This window comes from Lissotriton vulgaris, chromosome 5 (assembly GCF_964263255.1).
Source record: "Lissotriton vulgaris chromosome 5, aLisVul1.2, whole genome shotgun sequence".
In the NCBI taxonomy this organism is placed as follows: Eukaryota; Metazoa; Chordata; class Amphibia; order Caudata; family Salamandridae; genus Lissotriton; species Lissotriton vulgaris.
In genome coordinates this window covers 1,967,628,557-1,967,652,877 of record NC_141693.1, presented here as the reverse complement: position 1 = coordinate 1,967,652,877, position 24,321 = coordinate 1,967,628,557, and the positions used below count along the sequence as shown (strand labels likewise).

The 24,321-nt window shown below is 48.2% G+C and overlaps 1 protein-coding gene across 1 annotated transcript in view; it reads right to left on the bottom strand.

The window, feature by feature from the left end:
- LOC147717901 (decapping and exoribonuclease protein-like) overlaps positions 1-11,569 on the bottom strand; it is a 154,189-nt gene extending 142,620 nt beyond the window's left edge. The window contains exons 1-2 of the mRNA XM_086920583.1: positions 11,188-11,569; positions 10,042-10,247 (exon numbers count right to left, since the gene is read on the bottom strand). Coding sequence (XP_086776709.1) covers positions 10,042-10,247; positions 11,188-11,564 — 583 coding nt within the window. The 5' untranslated portion in view covers positions 11,565-11,569. The remainder of the gene's footprint in view (positions 1-10,041; positions 10,248-11,187) is intronic.
- Positions 11,570-24,321: the final 12,752 nt, after the last annotated feature.

Below are 24,321 nucleotides of genomic sequence, written 5' to 3'. Positions count from 1 at the left end.
TACATGCACACATGTGCATGCACACCTGGATTCGGTATTTTACCACCCAATTGGATTGGGTGGTAAAATACCGAATCTGAAAGGCCTTTGGGACTCAGAAGAGTCCCACCTACATCTGGAAGTTACTGAATCTGTAAAAATACCGATTCTGTATTTTACCGATTCGGTAAATTTACCGAATCGGTAAAATTGGCCCCCTACATCCCAAAAACCCATTTACCGGTCGGTAACGGACGAAATCGGCCGTTACTGGCCGGTAAATGGCCACCTACATCGGGCCCAAAGTGTTTTAATTTAGTGAAACTGTTGAATTGAATTTAGAAAACATCGTTGTTTTCCAGTGCTCCCGTCAGCTTGGTAAGGCTTCTTCCCTCCCAGCACACCTGTTTCCATCGTTCATTAGGCGCCTTTGCACGAGGCACACTGACAGGGATGCACACAGATGAAATCGATAAACCAAGTTCTACTTGTTGCAGTCTGAGTGCACGTTGGCAACATTGCTAAATTAGCTTTAGAAAATTGCCACTTTGTTGCCCAAGCTGTCCAGTAGCCGTTCACAGTTGCACACAGCTGGTGTCTTCAAGACAGCGTGGTGCCCCCTGTGGAGAGGTGACAATGACTGTCAGGAAGAGGAGCAAAGGATCTGCTAAAGAAAGAGGTGTGAACCCTCCAGGGTAGGTTGGCCAGAGTGGGTGTGAGCCCAAAATGTGAGCTTCAAAGGAAGCCACCTTTGAAGGGCAAATAGCAGTCACACTATGCAGGGGCTGCTCTGCTTTAGCATATGGGCTGGCATCTCGATTAGAGAGGATAAAGAGTTGTCACAACTGTTTTTTAGGTCTTGCCTACGGAAAAAGACCTTTAGCAATGGATTCAGTTTCTGTCCCAAAAACGGGCACGTGTTGCATTGCTTGTATGGCGTGCACGTTTGGCGATTCCATTGCTTGAGAGAGCTTTAAAACCATCAAACCATTTGTTTGTAATTAACAGATGGTTCCTGCTCGCTCCCACAAGGGAAACAGGCGCAGGCCCCCTCCTCTCTCCCCTCCCCCTGCTGCTTTTTACTTTTTACTTTCAGCGCGAGGTGCGCACTGATATTTCAAATGGATTTGTGATGCTGCAAGCTGCTGCAGGCATAGGTGCCGGGACAAGGGGCCTGCTCCGAGGCTGCTGTCAGCGGGCGAGCGGGCCTGGGGGCCATATCCCTCCGCTCTCCTCCCTCCTGTCGCCAAGTCTGCTGCCGGTTCCGGCTGTCAGCACGACACGCTAATGATGGACAGCGCTTTGTTGCTTAGTTAGATCGCGGAAGTCTATTCTTCTCACAAAACAAAAACACGCTTAGCCTTTTGGTTAATTGTTAGATGGAGATCATTGGCATCATTGCTTGAACGGAATAATCCCTAGAAAAGGGGAACTTTTGGTGCAAATATTTTAACCCCTTGGGCGCGGCAGCGATTCTGCGCCTGTGCGGCAGAATCCGAGTGGGCGGGTTTATGACAGCCCCCAACCGTCATCAGCACACGCCCACCGTAGTGCATGACGGCTGGGGGCTGTCATCAGCATCGAAGGGGTTAAACAAAGGGATGTGTTTTTTATAAACAAACATATTCTCAATTTATGTTCGAAACACTTATGAAGAGTTAGTGCAAACAAATAATCTCAGGACATGCGCTGTGAACGAAAGGAGTGCCTCGGTAACAATTTGTGTCTTAAATCACACGAGAGCCTAAATAACTATCTGTAATTTTATAAGAACGCCTGTAAAAATCGTGTTATTTTACCATGTTTAAAGTACCAGACTAACTTCCATGTCTGTTGTTCCAGCCGTATGTGTATCTGCCTACTTGCCTATATGTATTTCAGTCACATGCATAACCTTCCATACATACATCCGTTTGTCTATCTAATCTGCTAGTGTATCGTTCTCTGTGCAGATGCTATGATCACGTTATCACCTGCCTGTTGTGTTTATCGATCATGTGTCATTTGTACAGCGCACATAATTTTATATATATAATTTTATTAAATCTAAATTAGTTTTCATCTATCTGTCTTGCTATCTACAGTAGCAGTCGTTTATTTACTTTCCCTTTTTGGAGAAAAAAAATAAATTTTGCGTGGAGCAGTTTATATGTTATTTTACCCAATTGAAAGCTGTCTATCTGTCTACCCCTTTCCCATCTTTCCCTCTATGGACGTTATGCATAAAGGCAGCTGTGATTTATAGTGCTTAGGATCTGCAAACCTGCAATATGTAATGCTACATGATATCATTACTGCTATAGATGACCTTGTTGTGACTATTATCCATCCAGTTATTCTGTTTGTGCCTCTCAGCCCTCGCTTATTGACGGATGCGGATACATTGATCCAACATAGCAGAATTTTGGAGTTAGTTCCGTGTCATACCCACATCGGATACCTCGTCCACTGTAAGTAGTTGTAACAATTAGAGACGTGGCTCCATTGTCTTGGGGTCCAAGGTAGTCAGGGCACAAGTCCTAAAAAAGAACTGGGGGGACGCTGACGTTACGACAGGAAGTGACGTCACGGAAGGTGGCTTGCACAATCGGACTCATTGCCTCCCCTCGCTCAGCCCTTAGATGCAATTCCATCAGCGAAGCCAGCGCGTGAGCAGCGTTCTGAATGAGCTCCGATCTCGCCCCAGAGAGGCCAAAGAATGAATGTGTGGTACAAAAGGGGGTGGTGATGGACGGAGCATCAGAATCAATCAAACACTCACACCCAGTCAAAAGATTTGGGTTTAACCCATCACCGTTCTTTAGCCCACTCTGCCACCCCAGTTCAGACATGGCTATGTGCAAATCAGTCTGACCCTGTGCCTCATGCGAACAGTCCAGCCCGAACTGCCAAGCCATGTCTTCCCTGGACCGGAAACAAGCTTCCGAGGACCGGTTTCTGGAATGAATGTGTGGCTCCATTTCCTACTCAGGAGCAGACGAGGAGCACGTGCAGCAAATTGTCGAGTGTACGAAGTGATGCTTGTAAACTTACTCCATTAGGTGCTTGGTGCAGTAGGGCAAGGCAAGCCACTTATTTTAATTCTGAGCACTGAGTACTAAAATCTGATTAAGCAAAGAGTCAAATACCGGAGATCACACAGAATACAGTGTGAAGCTGAGCTATTAAAGCGTTCGCATCAGACCTTAACACAGTATACAACTACAACTGTGTACTGTCTTGCACGCCATCTATGATCCTGCAGGTTGAAAAGCAAAACTGATGAACTCGTCCCAGACCTGTTCATGTTTGGTGCCATTCTGGAATCCGTTCAAGCAACCCCCACATGCCGGCATCTGAGATCACTAACCGACTGCCAGTAATATGGAGCATAAAACAACCTGGCGTTACTTAAGAGGATGTGGCCTAACGGCCAGAGCTGCAAGCTTTGGAGCTAGGGAACTAGGTTTGAGTTTGGCGTCCACTCAACATCCTGCGAATCTGGGTAAGTCACTTTATCTCTACGTGCCTACCAAAATATGAATGTCCTTGTGTAATGTAACTTGTGCTCTTGTAAAGCGCTCCAATACCTTCGGGTCGAGTTTGCGCTGTATAAAACTGCAAAAAAAAAAAACCTGGTTCATTTTCTCTACTTGCCCATTTAAACCCGTTTATTCAGCTGTGTAAGAATTGCACATGCACAAGTTGCACACAACCAGTTGAAGGTGAGAATACTGTGACAATTGCACCCTGTTCGTTGTTAACTTTTTATATCAGGTTAATATCATTGTGCATGCTTATATTGCTTTTTTGGGGGAGCAATTGAATTTGTGGACATAATAAAAAAAGTTATGGGAATTCTCTCGAAAGAGTAAGATAGTAATGGGTTCAAATAATGTACGAACGTCATTTGAATAATTAACTCCCTGTACCTACACTCGTTAGTTTCCACCCTACTGCTTCAAAATACTAAACTATTGAAAAAAAACTGAAAATATAAATCCTATAAGGGAGTAATTTTATTAGTTTACCCTCATTTAGCCTGATCCCTTTTCGTTCTGTTTACGCTCCTCTCTCTCAAGTTTCAAGCAGATTCTTTAGTAAACAAGCACTGGCATAGCCAATAGATCGCACCTTTAGGAACTTATAAGTGCTTAGCCATGCAACAGTTAATGTTGTTGCACCAAAGATATTGTGCTGCATAACTAAACACTTATAAGGTCAGAAAGGCGAGACCTATTGGCTACGCCAATGCTTGTTATGGGGAATGTAGCCCCCAGGTAACCACACCTCCAGGTTGTGCTGGGGAGCTCAACACACCGAGAGATGAGTTCTGCCAAATTGAGAGTGGGAAAACTAGGGGATTCTGGGTTAGTATATGCCATAGTTTACAGGACGTCATCATCAGTCAGGAGGGGACAGGGTAGCCCATTGGCTAGTTAAAAGCCATGAACGCCTGAACTCGTGGCAGGCATAGAAGTGGCACCCCTGGCACTCGGACCGCAGATAACCACTGTGAAAAGGAAACAGTTGGTTTTGCTGTAGCTAGAGACAAGTAGACCAGTGGCAACTGGCCCTATGCTGGGCTTCAACTCGTCTGAGATCGGCCTCTGAGACCAGAGTTGCCTGTCTAGCTCGAGGACCGAGGGTGGCCACAGAAAGGTGCACTGCACCAGCCCGGTATCACCCAGCATTTTCTGCATCCTTTATCCCTTGCTTCAAGACCACTCCTTTGACGGTAATGGCGAGTTAACCAAAGGATGTGAAAGTGGATTGGAGACTGCTAAGAGTGGCAGGTAATTGTTCCCCTGTACCGCTTTGGTCCCTGTGACCGGCTCTTTGTCGGAGATGGCTCCCCCAGGAGAGGCTAAATAGCTGTTTTGCACTTGCCTCTCATGGCTAACCTTAAACCAATATCTCAGTAGATCACAACGAACGATTACCTTGAGGAAAAAGCAGTAATTTATATTTAAAAATTCATATTTCCAGAAACCTTCGTGGATTTTTATCATTGAGGTGCCTACAAAAAAGATAAAAATATAACTTACATGGAGAAATAAAAGATCTATTACCAGCGGATGTGAAAGCTGTAGGATATAGTGGATCAAAGATTAATATTCTTGGAATGCAATAGATGGATATTGTTTTCAAAAAGAATGGGGTCCATGGAAGAGTATATATTACTAAGGAAGGATCTAATTTACTTGGATGGCGACATCAGAAAGAATTAAATATTGTACTCAATCCAAATGCTGTTGAACCTGTAATGATTATTGAACAAGATGTGGATAATGTATCTTCTGGTGGGGAAGTGGACAATGAATGGGGAACAAAGTTAATGGAAAAGCATTCCGATGTATTCTCTGACAAGTTGGGTATGTTGAAAGGATTTTCACATCGTATAATATTGAAAAAAAATGCTAAACCAATAGTTCATAAAGTTAGAACAATACCACATATGATGAGGGAACCACTTAGCAAAGAAATAGATAAGTTGTTGGAGGCTAAGGTTATAGAACCGATTCAATCATCGGAATGGTTATCCCCGATTGTCGTCGCACCAAAGGAAGGGAACAAAATTCGTTTATGTATTGATTTGAGGGATTTGAATCATAACATTTGGGTAGATAGACAACTGTTACCGAATATTTGAGAAATGCTGGGTAGGATGGGTGGAGGTTGTGTTTTTAGTGTGCTTGACATGTCCTCCGCTTATCATCAAGTGAATTTACATCCTGATTCGCTTCCTTTAACATCTTTTGTGACTCCTTTGGGGGCATTTCGGTACTGTAGGATGCCGTTTGGGTTGGCGTCAGCCTCAGCCGTGTTTCAGCGCATTATGCAAAATATTTTTAAGGGGATGGATAGAGTGTTGTGTTTTCAGGACGATATTATGATTGTAGGAAGGTCATTTGAAGAACATGATCAGTTGATGAATGAAGTGTTGCATAGAGTTTTAGAGCATGGTTTGACAATAAAGAAAGTGAAATGTCAATTAAGATTAAGTCAGGTTAACTATTTGGGTCATCAGATATCAGCAGATGGTATAAGACCAAAAGGGAGTATTGTGAAGGCTGTGAGGGATGCTCCATCTCCCATTAATAAGGAACAGTTAAAATCATTTTTAGGTCTTGCAGAGTATTGTGCTAAATTTCTGCCTAAATTTGCTGACTTAGTGGAACCTGTGAGAATTCTTTAAAAAAAAGGAGTGATATTTGAATGGGGTGTTGAATGTCAGGATGCGTTTGTTAAGGTAAAAGAAAGTATCTCAAAGGCTCCATCATTAGGACATTTTGACTTTAAGAAAAAGTCCATTTTGGTCACAGATGCAAGCAATGTTGGAGTAGGGGCGGTGCTGATACAGGTGTTAGATGGCAATGAGACCATGATTGGGTTTGCTTCACGTAGGTTGCAGGGAGCAGAGAGATCGTATTCTACTATAGAGAAGGAAGCACTGGCGTGTTGTTGGGGGATAACACACTTTAAGTATTATTTGTGGGGGTTACCGTTTGTGGTAAAGACGGATCATAAACCTTTAGTTCATATTTTTAAAGGAGGACGAGGTTTGGATGGAAGTGTGACTCCCCGTATATCGAGGTGGTTATTATCGGTCTTAGAATACAATTGTGTGGTTGAATATGTGCGAGGGAATAGAAATGTTATTGCAGATTGTCTCTCTAGGATGCTATAGAGGATGATGCTTATGTGGAAATTTTGGAAGATTCTGTGTTAAACATTGACAGTGAATTCGCTGTTAGTCAGGAAGAGTGGAGAGAAGCTTTGGAGTTGGATGTGAAATACAAGAAAGTGAAAGAACTGATTATGAATTCTTGGGATGGATCTAGTGAAGAAATGGTACATAAACAATTTATAACTGTTATGGATGAACTTATTTTGCAAGGTGACAACATTTTAAGAAGAAATAGGATACTTCCACCAATTTTATTGAGGTCAAAATTGTTGAGAATTGTACATGAGGGGCACCTAGGTAGGAGTCTGACTAAGCGTAGACTAAGAGAATTTTATTGGTGGCCAGAAATGGACAAGAATGTGGAAGATCTTGTGCATGATGTCATACTTGTAGCAATAGTGATAAAGTGAAGATTACAAGGGAACCTCCGTTGAGATGTGTGGAATTGCCCATGAAACCTTGGGAGAAATTAGCCTTGGATGTTTTGGGTCCGATTGACAAATTGGGTTGCAATAACCGGTTTTTATTGGAGTTGGTTGATTACCATAGCAAGTGGTTTACTTGCAAATCTGGGGGCAAATTTGCACTGTAAACGTGATAGCATTTTTGAAGGAAGTTTTCTTGGAAGAAGGGGTACCCAAAACTCTTATAACTGATAATGGTGTTCAGTTAGTTTCGTCAGATATGACTAGTTTTCTTTTAAGTTTGGATATTAGTCATGAGAGAGTGGCTTTGTTCCGTCCGCAGGCAAATTAATGGACTTGTATAAAGGGTTAACAGACTGATAATGGATTCTATTCCGTTTTCTTTGGCTAATGGATTATCTTGGAAAGATGAGTTGCGAGGGATGATGTGGGGTCACAGGGTTACTTCACATTCAGTTACTGGAGTTTCTCCTTTTGTGGCATTGAAGGGAAGAGAACCAGGTACTAAGGAGTCTCCAATGTGGTTGAAGGAAAAAAATCAAGTTTGGGTTGATAGAGAAAGGAAGAGATCGAGAGTTATTGATTGTCAGTGGTGCAATAAAATGGAATTTGATAGTAGGAAACGTGTTAAGAATGTAATCTTTGAAGAAGGTGATTGGGTTGTTGTGAGGAAGTTTGGTTTTGTAAGAAAGGGGGAAAGTAAGTTTTCTCAGCCACATAAAGTTGTTTCAGTCAAAGGCTCTGTGGTTGAACTTGATGATGGGAAGAAATGGAGTTTTGGTAGTTTGTGTAAAGTATCTAATTTGTAATATGTTTTTATATGCTATGTAAATTGTGAATGTTTTCCATTTGTAAACTCATTTATGCATTGTATCTTGCAAAGGAAAGAAAACAAAATGTGTTATATTTTCTAATGTTTCTTATTTCTCTTTCTTTTAGATTTCATTGGGGAAAGATATGTTGTAATGGTTAGAATTAGATGATGCAGTCATGATGCAGTGGAATTGCGTCAATGTGAATGTTCCAATTTATACCAGTATTTGGTGGGCTTGCTGATGGTTGCTGTACTTAACTTGTACTGAATAAAAGATACTTTAACTCAATCTTGAGTGGATTACTACACTATTTTTGTAGTTTGCTGTAAATTATTCTTGTGTCATGTTTTTTTTTTATTGTGATGTTCTAGTACTTTTTAATGCTTTACACATGCTCCTTTGGTAAAGCCTCACTAATATGTGCCACAGCAACCCAGGGCTGAGCAAAGATTTTACAAACAAACCTGACTGGACCTGATATGGGTTTTTTTCATGGTGACATAGTGAGTTTGCCCAACATACTACAGGCTTAGGCTTGTATTAGGCGGTTCAGATGGCTTACTTACTCACACAGGTCCATTGGGAAACTTCAGTTCATTGTCCATTTCAAACATTTCATCAAACAATCTGAATGGGTGCGCCACACCCATGTGTGAGAATTTTAGTCTTTGGTCCCTGGTGCTTGCTAAGCCTCACAGTTTACATGCTGACCCATGAAGTCAATTGGACATGGCAATGGAAGTGAACTGCTCTCCCACTTTCACAGCAGAAACTCCTCTCCTCTCTGGCCTTTCGATGTTCTTGGGGGCGATTGATGAGGTAGGTCTTTGCGGCCATGCCTGTCATCTGCCATGGCAACTCTCCCAGCCAGCTGCAGACAGACTGACTTCCTGGTGTAGCAGTTACAGCCTACAGGCTGAATCCCTTGCAATGTGGTCTTCTGGCAGTTGTAGCCTCCAGGCTGGTCCAGGGTTTTTGCTCTGGCAGCGCCACAGCCTTCTCTTACAGCATCAGCAGCACCAGTCTCTTGGCCCTCGACAGATTGTGGGGCAACATGGGGGCAATTGTTCAGGTACACTGTGAATGCAGCTCACGCAAACATTGTGCAGAGTGACCGGAGGGACCCCTTCACAACGCAGGTCGCTCTTGGCTTTACACTCCGGAAAAGCTTTCTGTGGGTGCTCCTCCTGCCAGGAACACAGTGGGTTTCTTCGACTGTGCAGTCTTTCCTCCTGCAGGCTCTGACACTCTGCCCTCCTCTCTCAGCAGGCAGCTAGGTAGGCCACTAAGCACTTCTGGCAGACCCTCAGCTCCTCCAGCATAAAGTACAGATTTCAGATGATGTCCCCCTCACTTCTGGGAGACGAGTTCTAGTAACACAGCAGTTCTTTCAGTCTTCTGTGGAGCAGTTCCTTCCTTGTGAAGAAGATCATGGGTCTAGAAAACAGTAGGTCTATTTTGGTCCCAATTTTATACACATTTTCAGCAGGATGTGGATCTAATATCTAGGGCGTCAGCACTGGTTTGGTTCTCATACAAATGTCATTTTCAGGCTGCTCTCCAGACACAGCCTTTGTCCAAAGTGATGGCCCTTACAGCAGGTAGCAATGGAGCTAAGTTCCAAACATGCACACAATTAAGTGTACAGTTTCTGCACCTGGTAGCCACTAGCCTTCCTGAAGCATTAATCAGAGACAGATAAAAGTGCAGGCAGGGGACTTGCCTGGAAACTTCCTCACCTTGAACTGTAGAAATTGCAGTCCCATGTATGCCCCGCTACCATCTAACAAATAACAGTGCTCGGAAAGAACTAGTCAGCCGCTCACTAGGATGGGCTTCATACTTCCACCCTCTTGTTAGTGGTCCTGCTTCACCACAGAGCTGCCGTTTGCTTCCCACCTCTTTAATGCACACACTGCTCAGGCCTGAGGTATGTAGTGACATTCTGTTCTTAACATTAAAACTAACCTCAAAAGAAAGCTTCAGAAAGCATGTGAGAAGATTATAAAATGTCTGCTGCTGAAAAAGGTCAAATCTTCAGGGAGAACATAAGGAAATCACCAAAACAACAATAAGAATGCAAATAAACACTTCTCAGGTTAACACCAAAAAAAATTGACACCTAAGACATCAATCAGAAAATGCCTTGTACCCGAAGTCATGTAGTGCTCAAACTTGTGTCCCATGAAGTTGAATTGTTCCGCTGTCTCCGAAGGGCGGTCTTCGTCCCTCTCCTCCAGGAGGAAGTAGGTCCCGCGGAACATGGTGACCGCCATCTTCCAGCCTTGTCGAGAGTAGGGTGTCATGAGGACCCTGGCCAAGTGTCCTCGGCGGGCCACAAAGTCAACGTTCAGAAGCCTGGATGGAAAGGCAACAGAGGACCATTGAGACTGAGGCCAGGGGACCTGACGTCAAAAAGAGGCATGTCATGTAATGAAGGGAGAAGTAGTGTCACAGAGACAGGAGGTGAACGTGAGTGAGAAATGGGATAAGAGAGGGAAGAAAGAGGCGGAAGAGGCTGGGCGGAAGAAGGCTACGGAGAAGAGGAGAGAGATAGCAATTGGGGCAAAATAACTGATCCAACACTTTTTGAAAGACAGCTGAAGAAAATACTGTAGAAGGAAGAAGCTAAAATTCCTTGGCATGGATACAGAACAGCAAATCGTTAAAGTCTTGGTCAGACCCTGAGACCTCTTTGATCTGCAGGCAACACAGACAACTGTGAGAGATGGGGTGTCAGACCCTGAGAATATCAGCTGAGCATGCAAGCAAACTAATGACTGCATTTGGACCCTGTGCCCACTACTAAGTCCATTGCTGCAAACCTCTTCTCCAGGACCACAGGCAGCATGGCCATAATGCGGGCAGGATGTGGGATGGACACAGTGCTGAAAGCTGGCAGAGTCCTTGGAATTCATGCTTTGCTTCATGACCATAGCCCAATAGCCCTCCATACTGGGAGTTGAGTTTACCCTGCCTGGTGCATGAGTAATACATGGACATCCATGAGGACATTAGCCCCTCCCGGTCCCATCTAGCTGCAGTGTTGGGTGTGGAATGCTGGGAGTGAGCAGGAACCGGTGCTACTGCCCCTCTCGCGTCTTTGACTTGTGATGGTCTGGGATTCTCTGAAGTGATGGTCGTAGTGTGATGCCAGCATGTGGGGGTGGGTATGGGGGGTGTCTTCCCTACTTCCTGGTAGAAGAAAGCCTGTGGTCATTGGTCTGAAGAGTGAAGCAAGGTGTACTTCTCTAATCCCCTTCCCGTTAGCTGGTCTCTTTACATGCACATTCCTTACCTGGCGTGGCCTGGAGCGCCTCTTCCGGCTCCTCCTTCATTGGTGGCTTGCAGTTGCTTCTCGCTTGCCAGACACCACCTGAGCAGCGCATGCAGCCGTCCCTCGTCGTTGTCTCTGTTCATTTTGATGTAGCGGTCATAGTAGCCCAACATGAGGTCCCAGTTCACTATGGCAAAAGGCCTGGTGTCCGGCCTTAAAAAGCGCTTGTTCTGGGTGTCGTTTGGGAAGCGCCCCGTTGCATTGACGGAAACACAGCCAACCTCTCTGGGCTGGTAGCTGGTGAAACAAAACTTACCACCATATAGTTGCTCCCTCACCCGCAGTGTCGAAGCTTGCGGTCCCCCGGAAGGGGTCCACCTCTGATCTGCTCTGAACATGGTGTCTGGGTACCTGGCTGAAAAGCAACAGGGACTTTAAATTACATCCTTTACCATAGTCTCTGTACTAACATGTTAAACCCCATACACCTGCCCCATCACTCATCAGCATCCTAAGAACTTGGGGGCATATTTACAAAGAGTTCACGGAATGCAGAGCAGCAAGTAAAGTTGTTGCATTGCGTGAACGGGAGAGAGCAAAACTGTGCCATATCTAAGTAGAAGGGGTGCTGTTCTGCGCACTTGTGATTGCCATGTGTGAACCCAGGCACCCTTGTGCCATAGTGCAAGGGTGTCTGCTTCTTACTCATCATAGATTGTGTGCATGAAGGGGTGCATTGTTGCATAACACTATGCTTTAGGGCATTTTCCTCTAGGTGTCCTGCAAAATGGAGCCCATATGCAAAGAGCAGAAATGAAAACATTTTTCTCTTTACACCTGCCTCAAGGAGGCTTGTGATTTTGCTGTAAATCGCTCTCTCCAATTCTTTGCAGACAAGGATTTGCATAAAAAAACATGGGTGGTTGCATGGGGACACACATGCACCACCATGGATCGCCCCCTAAACACAAAGTAACATACAGCAGCGCACGGTGCTGAGTTGCATTACTTTGGGTCACAAACAAACACAAAACGTGATTCGTATTGGTTTATAAATCCCAGCAGAAGACTGCTTTGGTTTGCGACACAATAGTAATGCATGAACCACGTGTAGCAACGTGAGGTCCTGGATTTATTATTTTTGAGGCCCATTTGTCATGGCACAACTTTTAATTTTAATTCACACTATGTCTCATTCAGAATTCTTTTGATAGGATGTTATATATCCAGGGATAAGGATTTTTGGATGATACCTATCCCATTTTACTCACCTTGTTTATCCCGGCTGGGGACCATGGCGCATGGAATATACATGGATGATATTCCATAAGACGCAAATTTGGTGGTCCGGGAAGCCTCCACTGGAGGTGAGTGACCATTTAAAGGTCCACCCCTCCCTCTCTTCATATCACTGCACATAGAGGGCTCAACACTAACAATATGCATAGATTTTTTCCCTGGGCTGTCCTTTTGGCTCTTTAGTCCTGAGGAAGACCAGCTAAGATGTTTTACCATAAACATGCTATCGGAGGGTCAAAACGCCAATGTGAATATTCTATGTCCTGAGTCATCTATCCTACAAATATAAAAAAAACACAATATAAGGATACTTTGAACTTCATAAGCGTGTAGATTTGGCTACGTGTTTTGTGTATGTGAACACTGTTAATTTTTTATTTTTCATGTGATATATGTCAGTTTTATTTACTGTATTGCATGTATTATGTGTGTTGTGGACAGCCTAAAAACACATGTCAATTATGAACTGCTCTTTGTGTCATGTTTTATGGCCAATAGGAAGTACACAGTGCAGAGGCTTGTAAGAAATTATATAAGTTCACGTAATCTGTCTGATGGGGATCAGTCCCTGACCCTTAATATTCATGCTTATTAAATAGCATCTTTTCACAATTCTTGGCAGAATGGTGACAACAGACAGAACCACTTGTAATTCATAATTATATACCCAGGTTCCGCCTGAAAGTCAAAACCCTCTACGGCAACCTCAGTGAGCAGAATCCAGAAACCACCCTCTCCTCCAACGACGACATCCATCCCACCATCACCGCCTGGACTCCGGTCACCACCGAAGATAGCGACCAAGAATAGCACCCACTCCGGAGCCCCCACAGACCCCTGCCTCCACACATCTTCCATAGAGCCGCCACCGCCATAGCACCCCAGCTACGACGCACCATCAAAGTCAACTTCGAATCCCGCAACTTCCCAGATGACTAGAAACGCACAGAAGCCAAGCCCCTCCTCAAGAAGTCCTCTGCAGACTGACGGACATGAAGAACTACCAACCCATCTCACTCCTTCCCTTCACAGCCAAAGTCACTGAGAAGATCGTCAATGCCCAGCAGACAAACTTAATTTAAGAGAACTCCATCCTCGACCCCTCCCAATCTGGATTCCACAGCAACCACAGCACAGAGACTGCCCTCTTCACCGCCACAGCCGATATCTGCACACTCCTCGAGCAAGGCCACACCGCAGCCCTCATCCTACTCGACCTCTCCACGGCCTTCGAGACCGACTCCCACCGCACCCTCACAGCCAGACTCCACGACGCAGGAATACAGGGAAACACACTTGACTTGCTCCGCTCCTACCTCACCAGCAGAACCCTGACCCCTCATCCCTCCATCCTGCAGCACACCTGACCCCTCATCCCTCCATCCTCAAGCACCCCTGACCCCTCATCCCTCCATCCTGCAGCACCCCTGACTCCTCACCTCTCCATCCTCCAACACCCCTGGCCTCCTCATCCCTCCATCCTTCAGCACCCCTGACTCCTCACCTCTCCATCCTCCAACACCCCTGGCCTCCTCATCCCTCCATCCTTCAGCACCCCTGACCCCTCATCCCTCCATCATCCAGCACCCCTGACCCTCATCCCTCCCAGCACCCCTGACCCCTCATGCTTCCATCCTCCAGCACCTGTGACCCCTGACCCCCTCATCCCTCCATCCTCCAGTATCCCCTGACCCCTCATCCCTCCATCCTCCAGCACCCCTGACCCCTCATCCCTCCATCCTCCAGCACCCCTGACCCCTCATGCCTCCATCCTCCAGCACCCCTGACCCCTCATCCCTATCACCTCCAGCACCACTGACCCCTCATCCCTCCATTATCCAGCTCCTGTGACCCCTGACCCCCTCATCCCTCCATCCTCCAGCACCCCTGACCCTCACCCCTCCATCCTCCAGCACCCCTGACCCCTCATCCCTCCATCCTCTAGCTCCTGTGACCCCTGACCCCCTCATCCCTCCATCCTCCAGCACCCCTGACCCTCACCCCTCCATCCTCCAGCACCCCTGACCCCTCATCCCTCCATCCTCTAGCTCCTGTGGACCCTGACCCCCTCATCCCTCCATCCTCCAGCACCCCTGACCCCTCATGCCTCCATCCTCCAGCACCTGTGACCCCTGACCCCCTCATCCCTCCATCCTCCAGAACCCTCATCCCTCTATCCTCCAGCACCACTGACCCCTCATACCTCCATCCTCCAGCTCCTGTGACCCCTGCCCCCTCATCCCTCCATCCTGCAGCACCCCTGACCCCTCATCCCTCCATCCTCCAGCTCATGTGACCCCTGACCCCTTCATCCCTCCATCCACCTGCACCCCTGACCCCTCATCCTGTTCATTCCCTGGCATCCTGACCCCTCGTCCCTCCATCCTCCAGCTCCTGTGACCCCAGACCCCCTCATCCCTCCATCCACCGGCACCCTTGACCCCTCATCCTATTCATTCCCTGGCATCCTGACCCCTCCTCCCTTCATCCGCCAGCACCCCTGACCCCTCATCGCTCCATCCTTCAGCACCCCTGACCCCTCATCCCTCCATCCTGCAGCACCCCTGACCCCTCATCCCTCAATCCTCCGGCTCATGTGACCCCTGACCCCTTATCCCTCCATCCTCCAGCACCCCTGACCCCTCATCCCTCCATCCCTCAGCACCCCTGACACCTCATCCCTCCATCCTCCAGCTCCTGTGACCCCTGACCCCCTCATCCCTCATCCTCCAGCACCCTGACCCTCCATTCTCCAGCACCCCTGACCCCTCATCCCTCCATCCTTCTGCTTCCCTGACACCTCACCCTTCATCCTCCAGCACCCCTGACCCCTCATCCCTATCACCTCCAGCACCGCTGACCACTCATCCCTCCATCCTGCAGCACCCCTGACCCCTCATCCCTCATCCTCCAGCTCCTGTGACCCCTGACCCCCTCATCCCTCCATCCTGCAGCACCCCTGACCCCTCATCCCTCCATCCTCCAGCTCCTGTGACCCCTGACCCCCTCAGCCCTCCATCCTCCAGCACCTCTGACCCTCATCCCGGTCATTCCCTGGCATCCTGACCCCTCCCCTCTTCCTCCACAACCCCCTGCTGGTCACTTCTTGTACTCCACCATCTCCCAGCCCTTAGCCATTCATCCTCCCCCTCCCTCAAGCTGGGCGTTTCACTCTCCTGTTCTCCAAGCCCCACCCTGACCCTCCAGTTGCTGACCTCCAACAGAATCCACCAGCATCCCCCGTCCACCATCCTGTGCACCAACCGCCACCTGCCATACGCTCTGACCGACCCCGCCCGTCATCTTCTAGCGCCTAGACTCAAAGGATTTAAACTTCGTACATGCAAAGACACCAGTTCACAGAACACTTTCCCATAACCATGCCAGAAGCACCTGTCTTGCACCCCTCACCCCATCTTCAGCCCTTGGACTCTCCACAGGTCATCGGGATTCATTCACCAGCAGCCTTTCCCCAACCCACCTCTATCACCCAGGAAACTCCACCACAGAAGGGCCTTTATCTTATAGCGCCTAGACTCGAAGGCCTTCAACCTTCTCTAAGCTGACCACGCCCCTTCTTCTTCCAATCTTCAGCCCTTGGACTCTCGACACATCATCCAGATCTCTCAAGCCATTCACCAGCCCCCCACTACCAGCCCGCTGAACCCCCAGACCCACTGACACAGAACCCATCATTCACACATCCCAGTAATCCCAGTGCCTTCCACCTCCATCCTCTGACCACCACAAACTCTACAGCCTTTCCGCATCCATTTATTGCAGTATTATACCTCTACTTGTACTTTGTACGCTTTTGTTACTTGCACACATGTCACTTTTTGCCCTATTAATCGCGCAAGCGATAATAGGGACAAGAGTATAGAGGCTCAACCAAGCTCTGAAACCATCGCGGATTTCGTCGAGTGCATTTGCTCGTGCACGCGCTTGCCCGAGCCTCCTGCCTCCGAGAGCTTAGCTTCACTTCAAAGGGATCCGCTCCCCAGCCCCCTGCTTCACACTTTTCACGGCTGCCAAGCCATGTCTCGCATTTCTCCTCCCTCCCTCCCCACAGCAATGCCAAGAGCTTGTCTCATTAGTCTCCCAGCGGCCGGCACTGGCTTACTTTCCCCTCTACTGCCTTAGTATCATCTTTATTATATTAGCAGCATATACACGGGTTCTGTTGCTTCCGACGTTACTATCCCGCTTTTCACGGCCGCCAGGCCGTGTCTCGCATTTCTCCTCCCCCCCTCCCCACAGCAATGCCAAGAGCTTGTCTCATTAGTCTCCCAGTTACCGACACAGGCTTACTTTCCCCTCTTCTGCCTTAGTATTATCTTTATTATATTAGCAGCATATACACGGCCTCTGTTGCTTCCGACGTTACTATCCCGCTTTTCACGGCCGCCAGGCCGTGTCTCGCATTTCTCCTCCCCACTCCCCACAGCAATGCCAAGAGCTTGTCTCATTAGTCTCCCAGTGGCCGGCACAGGCTCACTTTCCCCTCTACTGCCTTAGTATCATCTTTATTATATTACCAGCATATACACGGGCTCTGTTGCTTCCGATGTTACTATCCCGTGTCTCGCATTTCTCCTCCCCCCTCCCCACAGCAATGCTAGGAGCTTGTCTCATTAGACTCCCAGCGGCCGGCACAGGATTACTTTCCCCTCTACCGCCTTAGTATCATCTTTATTATATTAGCAGCATATACACGGGCTCTGTTGCTTCCGACGTTACTATCCCGTATTACTCTCCCAGCGGCTGGCACAGGCTTACTTTCCCCTCTACTGCCTTAGTATCATCTTTATTATATTAGCAGCATTTACACGGGCTCTGTTGCTTCCGACGTTATTATCCCGCTTTTCACGGCCGCCAGGCCGTGTCTCGCATTTCTCCGCCCCCCCTGCCCACAGCAATGCCAAGAGCTTGTCTCATTAGTCTCCCAGGCGCCGGCACAGGCTTACTTTCTCCTCTACTGCCTTAGTATTATCTTTATTATATTAGCAGCATATACACAGGCTTTGTTGCTTCCGACGTTACTATCCCGCCAGCCGCATCCCTTTTTAGTTACCCGCCGCATGTCCCTAAATGTGCACAGCAGATTCCAGCGCTACCGTCCTGCCAGCCGCATATGGCTCGCTCAGCCACATGGACCAATTTGTGCACAGTTCACTCTCGTGCACACCCTTACCCGCAGCATCTCCTGCCCCATTTGTGCTTCTCCGGTACTCGTGCTCACCACAGACCCCCTTAACACGGCTCACAACCCTGCATTCAGGTTACCATGCCATTCCCCATCTTTCCCCCAGTGTTTTTTGGGCAGTACGCGTGTACCCATTGGAATCTCGGCCTTTGGCCCGTTTCTAGGTCGAGCTTAGAGCAGCTTGCTTGACTTTTTGTAGAGGGTAAAAATAGAGCTTTCTACCAGAGTTTAGCTGGCCTGAAGCTTGAGTGCATGTGTGCATGCACGCGTCGCCATCTGGCTCCTCCGTCACAGGTCATTAAGTTGCTTTCCGATAACTTTCACTTTCGTGGCTTGGATTGTTGTTCATGATTCAGCAGTGTTTCTGTGTACATTTGGTCCGTTTTACATACCCAGAACTGGGGTAGCCAAAATTGTCGAGTCAGTAAGGAAGAATGTATTTAGTTTAGGCCCCTTTAGCTTGCAATATGTTTAAGCATTTTGTCTTTGCTCTTCAAGGTCAAACATGTTCTTACAGTTAAATATATTCTTTTAAAATCTAAAAGGGTCCCCTGTACCGACTTCAAATCTCTAAATGACCTCGGAGGTGAAAAAAAACAACATTATTTTTATTAGACTTAGCAGGACGGCATCAAGGACTAACTAAATTAAGGTAATACTGGCATCATTAAGTTCTGAATCAGTGAATGTGGCTCTCATGATACGGTGTTCACACGTTTCAAGTTTGGTACATTTAAATAATTAACATAACTGGTTCCCTGAGCTCTGGCTTTTACCAGCGGAAATCCTTACTACTAGCCACCCGCATCTTTTTCTCCACTATTCAGTATTCATTTATTGGAAACAGATCTATGCATATGAGTAAGTCGTTGCAAAACGTGCACACAGCACATCAAAACTCACATCTGAAAAGACGTCAGTAAAGGTCAATAGAAACATCTATGAAAGGCCGATGGGCAAAGGTTTTCATTGCGGCAGGGATAATGCCGATATTCATCCTCCCAAGAATACTGAAATGAACATCGGGTCAATTAAGTAGAAGTCCTTCTGTTCCCAACATTGTTAACAAGCTTGGCACGCTGGATGGACATACTACTGCTCTTATTGAATAGGTCTGCAGTTGTCCTGCTTATTTAATTGTCCCTCAGTTTTACCTAGCCTCAGTTTCTTCTACATTTAAGCTAATTCAGACACTGAACCCTATAGTGTGCCGGTCCAGCTAAAAGTCGTGATAGCAGAATGGGAATCATACACCCTTTGCTTGCCGACATTTGCTCCCCGAGCCGCCTGCCTCCGAGAGCTTGACTTCAAAGGGATCCGCTCCCCGCCCCCTGCTTCACACTTTTCACGGCCGCCAGGCCATGTCTCGCATTTCTCCTCCCCCCTCCCCACAGCAATGCCAATAGCTTGTCTCATTAGTGTCCCAGCGGCTGGCACAGACTTACTTTACCCTCTACTCCCTTAGTATCATCTTTATTATATTAGCAGCATATACACGGGCTCTGTTGCTTCTGACGTTACTATCCCGCCAGCCGCATCCCTTTTCAGTTACCCGCCGCATGTCCCTAAATGTGCACAACTGATTCCTCCTCTACCGTCCTGCCAGCCGCTTATGCGTTGGTCAGCCGCATGGACCAATTTGTGCACAAAAGATGTTAATATTTCACTTCTGTTCTTGGATATTCATCACAATAAAATACACTGAACATAATCTTCCCAAAAGTTATTTACAAAAGTTTAAGCTCTTGCCATTATAAATTACAATAACTTTTATTTAAGTAGTAATTATTAAAAAAAATAAAAGCCATTGTTATTTGTAATATTAATACATCTAAGTCATGTAAATACAACACATATTGCATTACAAGTGTCACCTTTGCGAAAGTTAAAACTATTGGCATTGTAAATGACAAAGCTATTAATTTCGTGATTTTCAAAACCAAAAAATAAATAAAAAATGTGTCATTTACAATACCAATACCTCAAACTTTCCTAATGCGAGACCTATTGTATTGCAAATGCTTGTCCTCCTGTAATGTACCGTTTGCTACCTCTTATATTTTGTTTGCGCACAATTGTCACTTTTACCTTGTGTACCTCAACCTTTGATTTTGTAATTTGATCTTATCCTCATGTATCAGTTCTGTTCCTATTGTGAAGCGCTCTGACACCTTCGGGTAAAGTCCGCGCTATATAAAAACGTATAAAAAAAAAAAAAAAAAACGCACCCGTCTCCTGCCACCCCAAGGCCGGTCAGTTCTCTTATCTTTCTAGGGCTCCATAACACCCCTCCATGCCCCCACTCTACAACCTACCCCCATCATTGAGGAGTTGGACTAACAAGACCCCTCACCGACCCTCGGTCACCTCAAGCCTCGGACCCGCGTGACATCCACCTACCTCTGGCTGCGGTGAAGCCCCTTCCCTGCTCCGAGGGCCGCTTCAGTCTTCTGGAAGGGGGCAGGACGCAGGGGTGTCCAGCCGCCACAGTCGGAAGCAGGGCTGTGTTTCTACAAACTCTGCAGTCGGAAGCAGGGCTGTGTTTCTACACACTCTGCAGTCAGAAGCAGGGCTGTGGTCCTCAACACTCCTCACTCGGAAGCAGGGCTGGGGTTCTCCACCTGCAGCAGTCGGAAGCAGGGGTGAGGTTCTCCACGTGCTACAGTTGGAAGCAGGGGTGGGGTTCTGCACAGACCACAGTCGGAAGCAGGGCTGCCGTTATCCACACTCTGCAGTCGGAAACAGGGGTAGGGTTCTGCACACTCTACAATTGGAAGCAGGGCTGTGGTTCTCCACCTGCCGCAGTCGGAAGCAGGGGTACTGTTCTCCCCTTGTAGCAGTTAAAAGCAGGGCTGTGGTTCTGCACACTCCACAGTTGGAAGCAGGGCTGTTGTTCTCCACCTGCAGCAGTCGGAAGCAGGGCTGTGGTTCTGCACACTCCACAGTTTGAAGCAGGGGTGGGGTTCTCCACCTGCAGCAGTCGGAAGCAGGGCTGTGGTTCTGCACCTTCTGTAGTCGGAAGCAGGGCTGTGGTTCTCCACCTGCCACAGTCTCTCCTCTTCTGGCCACTGGGCTCCTAAGTCGTCTGCAGGTCCGAGAGGAGGCTGCTGAGTTTTAGTTTCTATTCTCCTCTGTCCCATCCGCTCAGGGGAACTGTCACCAAGAGAAGCTGTCTGGCAACTTCCAACCCAATAGGGACAGGGCTAATAAGAGGTTTTCAGCAAAGAAAGTCCACCCGCCTGTGTTTATCCGAACACACGATAAGTGTCTTTTAAGGGACCCCTCGGAAATGTAATAATACATCATATGACCATTTAAAGGTTTTCCTTCAGCACCATCTGAGCCCTGCCTGCCTCTGTGAACAAGGACCTGGCTTACATCTGGCAATCCCACAGACAACATGCGTTTAAAAAACCTTCAGAGCCCTGACCCTACATCCACACCTGGCTACACCTCGAAAACTGAAGTTCTATAAAGAGTGTGAGTGCGCCTGTGTGTATGTGCGTGAAGGCACGTGTGTGTGTGTGTGAGAGCTTGTGTGTGTGAGAGCATGTGTAGGTGAGAGCATGTGTGTGTGAGAGCATGTGTGTGTGAGAGCATATGTGTGTTTGTGAGGGCACATGTGTGTGATAGTGCATATGTGTGTGAAGGCACGTGTGTGTGTGTGTGTGAGAGCGTGTGTTTGAGAGAGCATGTGTGTGTGTGTGTGTGTGTGTGTGAAGGCACATGTGTGTGTGAGAGCATGTGTGTGTGAGAGCAAGTGTGTGTGTATGTGTGTAGAAGGAACATCCCAGGCTTTCTGAAATCCAGTCCAGGGGCAGTGTGAGTAGGGAACAGGACTGAAAGGGATGACCTTGTATCAAGGTCACGTTCTGGTGACCCCCTCGCCCCCTCCTTATCAGTCCACCATCAAGTGCACATTCTGCAGGGTCCTCTCTATGGGCCAGATGTATCAAAGATTAGTTTTGCGATTTTTTAGAGAATTGCTATTTGAGAATCGCAAAACTATTCTCCACAGGTGCAGGGGAAGCCACCCCGGGCCCGAGGAACCCGGTCCCGGGCACCCTGCCATGCAGCAGGACCAAGGACGGAGCACGGGGTGGGGAGCCCGCCCTCCCCAGGGGCCCCTTTCGGAGCTCCTGAACCCAGCCAAGCGGGGGTAAGCTCCCCGGGTACGATGGAAACCCGTCTCGGGCCTTTGGCACACCGGCAGACAAGGGGACAGGGCCCAAAGCTTGGGCACCCGACGCCGGACGCTGGGCCCCTGGACCCAGCTGGGGTTCTTTGGACTGGGCACACTGAGGACGCTTTTTGTGGCTAGAATCCTATATTGGTCAAAGAGGTAGCAGATATCTATAAATCATAGTTACTGTCTACTGTACCAGCAACATTAAAAGAAAGACCAAAGGATCTATAGAAGCAGTGGCAAAAAGTATCAAGGCCACAAGCAGAGGGGGTTTGTGAAAAGGATCCAATTGTTGTCTTTGTGAAACTGTATTGTCCAATAATTCTCTCTGATGAATGTCATATTATGTTTCCCATACATGATAAATTGTTTTTAATTGTTTTTTGATATTTTATTGTATTGTTCCAAAGAGTAATACTGTGGATTTTTAATTCATTTTCGTGTGACAAGGAACTGTATTATTTTTTAATTAAAGAGATTGTAAACGTTTACTTTTAGTGTGGAACTTTTTATATAACAGAAAATCTTTTCCTTCACAAAAATTTCTTTCTATTGCACTTATAAGAAATGTCTGTCTGACTGTCTGTTTGATTGGCTATAACCCATATAGCGCATACATTAGATGTAGTTCAGCGTACACCCAGGGATCCCTCTTTGACTGCTTGCACACTGAGGAAGCCTCCACAGGCATGCGGGACCCCGTCCTGGGCACCCTGCCACGCGGAAGGACCGATGACGGAGCCCAGGGTGGGGCGGCTGTCCTCCCCAGGGGACATTAGGAGGGGGAGTCTCCCCATGGTGGAGCAGCAGGCTGGGAGACTGAGACCGGGCCCCTGGATCCCGTCTGGGCTCCTGGGCACAGGGGATGCCTCCTCATGCCTGCACGCCACCTCCTGGGCGCCACACCACACGTTTGCCTAAGGGACGGACCCCGGCCTGGAGGACACCCTGGCCTATCCAGATGCCGGCTAAGGACCGCCTGGCCGAGAGGGGTTCCAAAGTACCCTGTCCTTAGCAATCCGGAGGCAGGGTATCCTCCCCCTTCCTGGTAACCCGTGTACACCACAAGACTGAGGGGACCCAAGGCACGGATGTGCCCGACCTCCTGGAGCCCTGATCGGATCGGGGAGGCAAATGAGCCCTCATAGGGCCTTTCCTGGCAGCCCGGCCATCTGGTCGCCCCATTGGGAAGCAATGTGTGCAACCAGATGGCCGAGGGGATACGCGCGACCACCCCTCACCGCATCTTCAGCCCTTGGACTCTCTTCTCTACACGTCATCGGGATTCATTCACCAGCAGCCTTTCCCCCAACCCACCTCTATCAGCCAGGAAACTCCCCCATAGATGGGCCTTTATCTTCTAGCGCCTAGACTCGGAGGCCTTCAACCTTCTCTAAGCTGACCACGTCCCATCTTTTTCCAACCTTCAGCCCTTGGAGTCTCGACACGTCATCCAGATCTCTCAAGCCATTCACCAGCCCCCCACGTCATCCAGATCTCTCAAGCCATTCACCAGCCCCCCACTACCAACCCGCTGAACCCCCAGACCCCCTGACACAGAACCCATCATTCACACATCCCAGTAACACCCTCCCTTTCCGCCTCCACCCTCTGACCACCACTAACTCCACCGCCTTTCCGCATCCACCCGTCTCCTGCCACCCCAAAGCCAGTCAGTTCTATTCTCTTTCTACAGCTTAACACCCCTCCATACCCCCACTCTACAACCTACCCCCATCATTGAGGAGTTGGACTAACAAGACCTCTCCCGGCCCTCAGTCACCTCAAGGCCCGAACCCGCGTGACATCCACCTACCTCTGGCTGCGGTGAAGCCCCTTCCCTGCTCCGAGGGCCGCTTCAGTCTTCTGGAAGGGGGCAGGATGCAGGGGTGTGGGTCTCCAGCCGCCACAGTCGGAAGCAGCGCTGGGGTTCTGCACACTCCACAGTTGGGAGCAGGGCTGTGGGTCTCCACCCTCCGCAGTCGGAAGCAGGGGTAGGGTTCTGCACACTCCACAGTCGGAAGCAGGGCTGTGGTTCTCTACACTCCGAAGTCGGAAGCAGGGGTAGGGTTCTGCACACCCCACAATTGGAAGCAGGGCTGTGGTTCTCCACCTGCCGCAGGGGTAGTGTTCTCCACCTGCAGCAGTCGGAAGCAGGGCTGTGGTTCTCCACCTGCTGCAGTCGGAAGCAGGGGTAGGGGTTTGCACACTCCACAGTCGGAAGCAGTGCTGTGGTTCTCCACACTCCGCAGTCGGAAGCAGGGCTGTGGTTCTGCACACTCTGCAGTCGGAAGCAGGGGTAGGGTTCTGCAGACTCCACAGTCGGAAGCAGGGCTGTGGTTCTCCACCTGCAGCAGTCGGAAGCCGGGGTAGGGTTCTCCACCTGCAGCAGTCGGAAGCAGGGCTGTGGTTCTCCACCTGCAGCAGTCGGAAGCAGGGGTAGGGTTCTGCAGACTCCACAGTC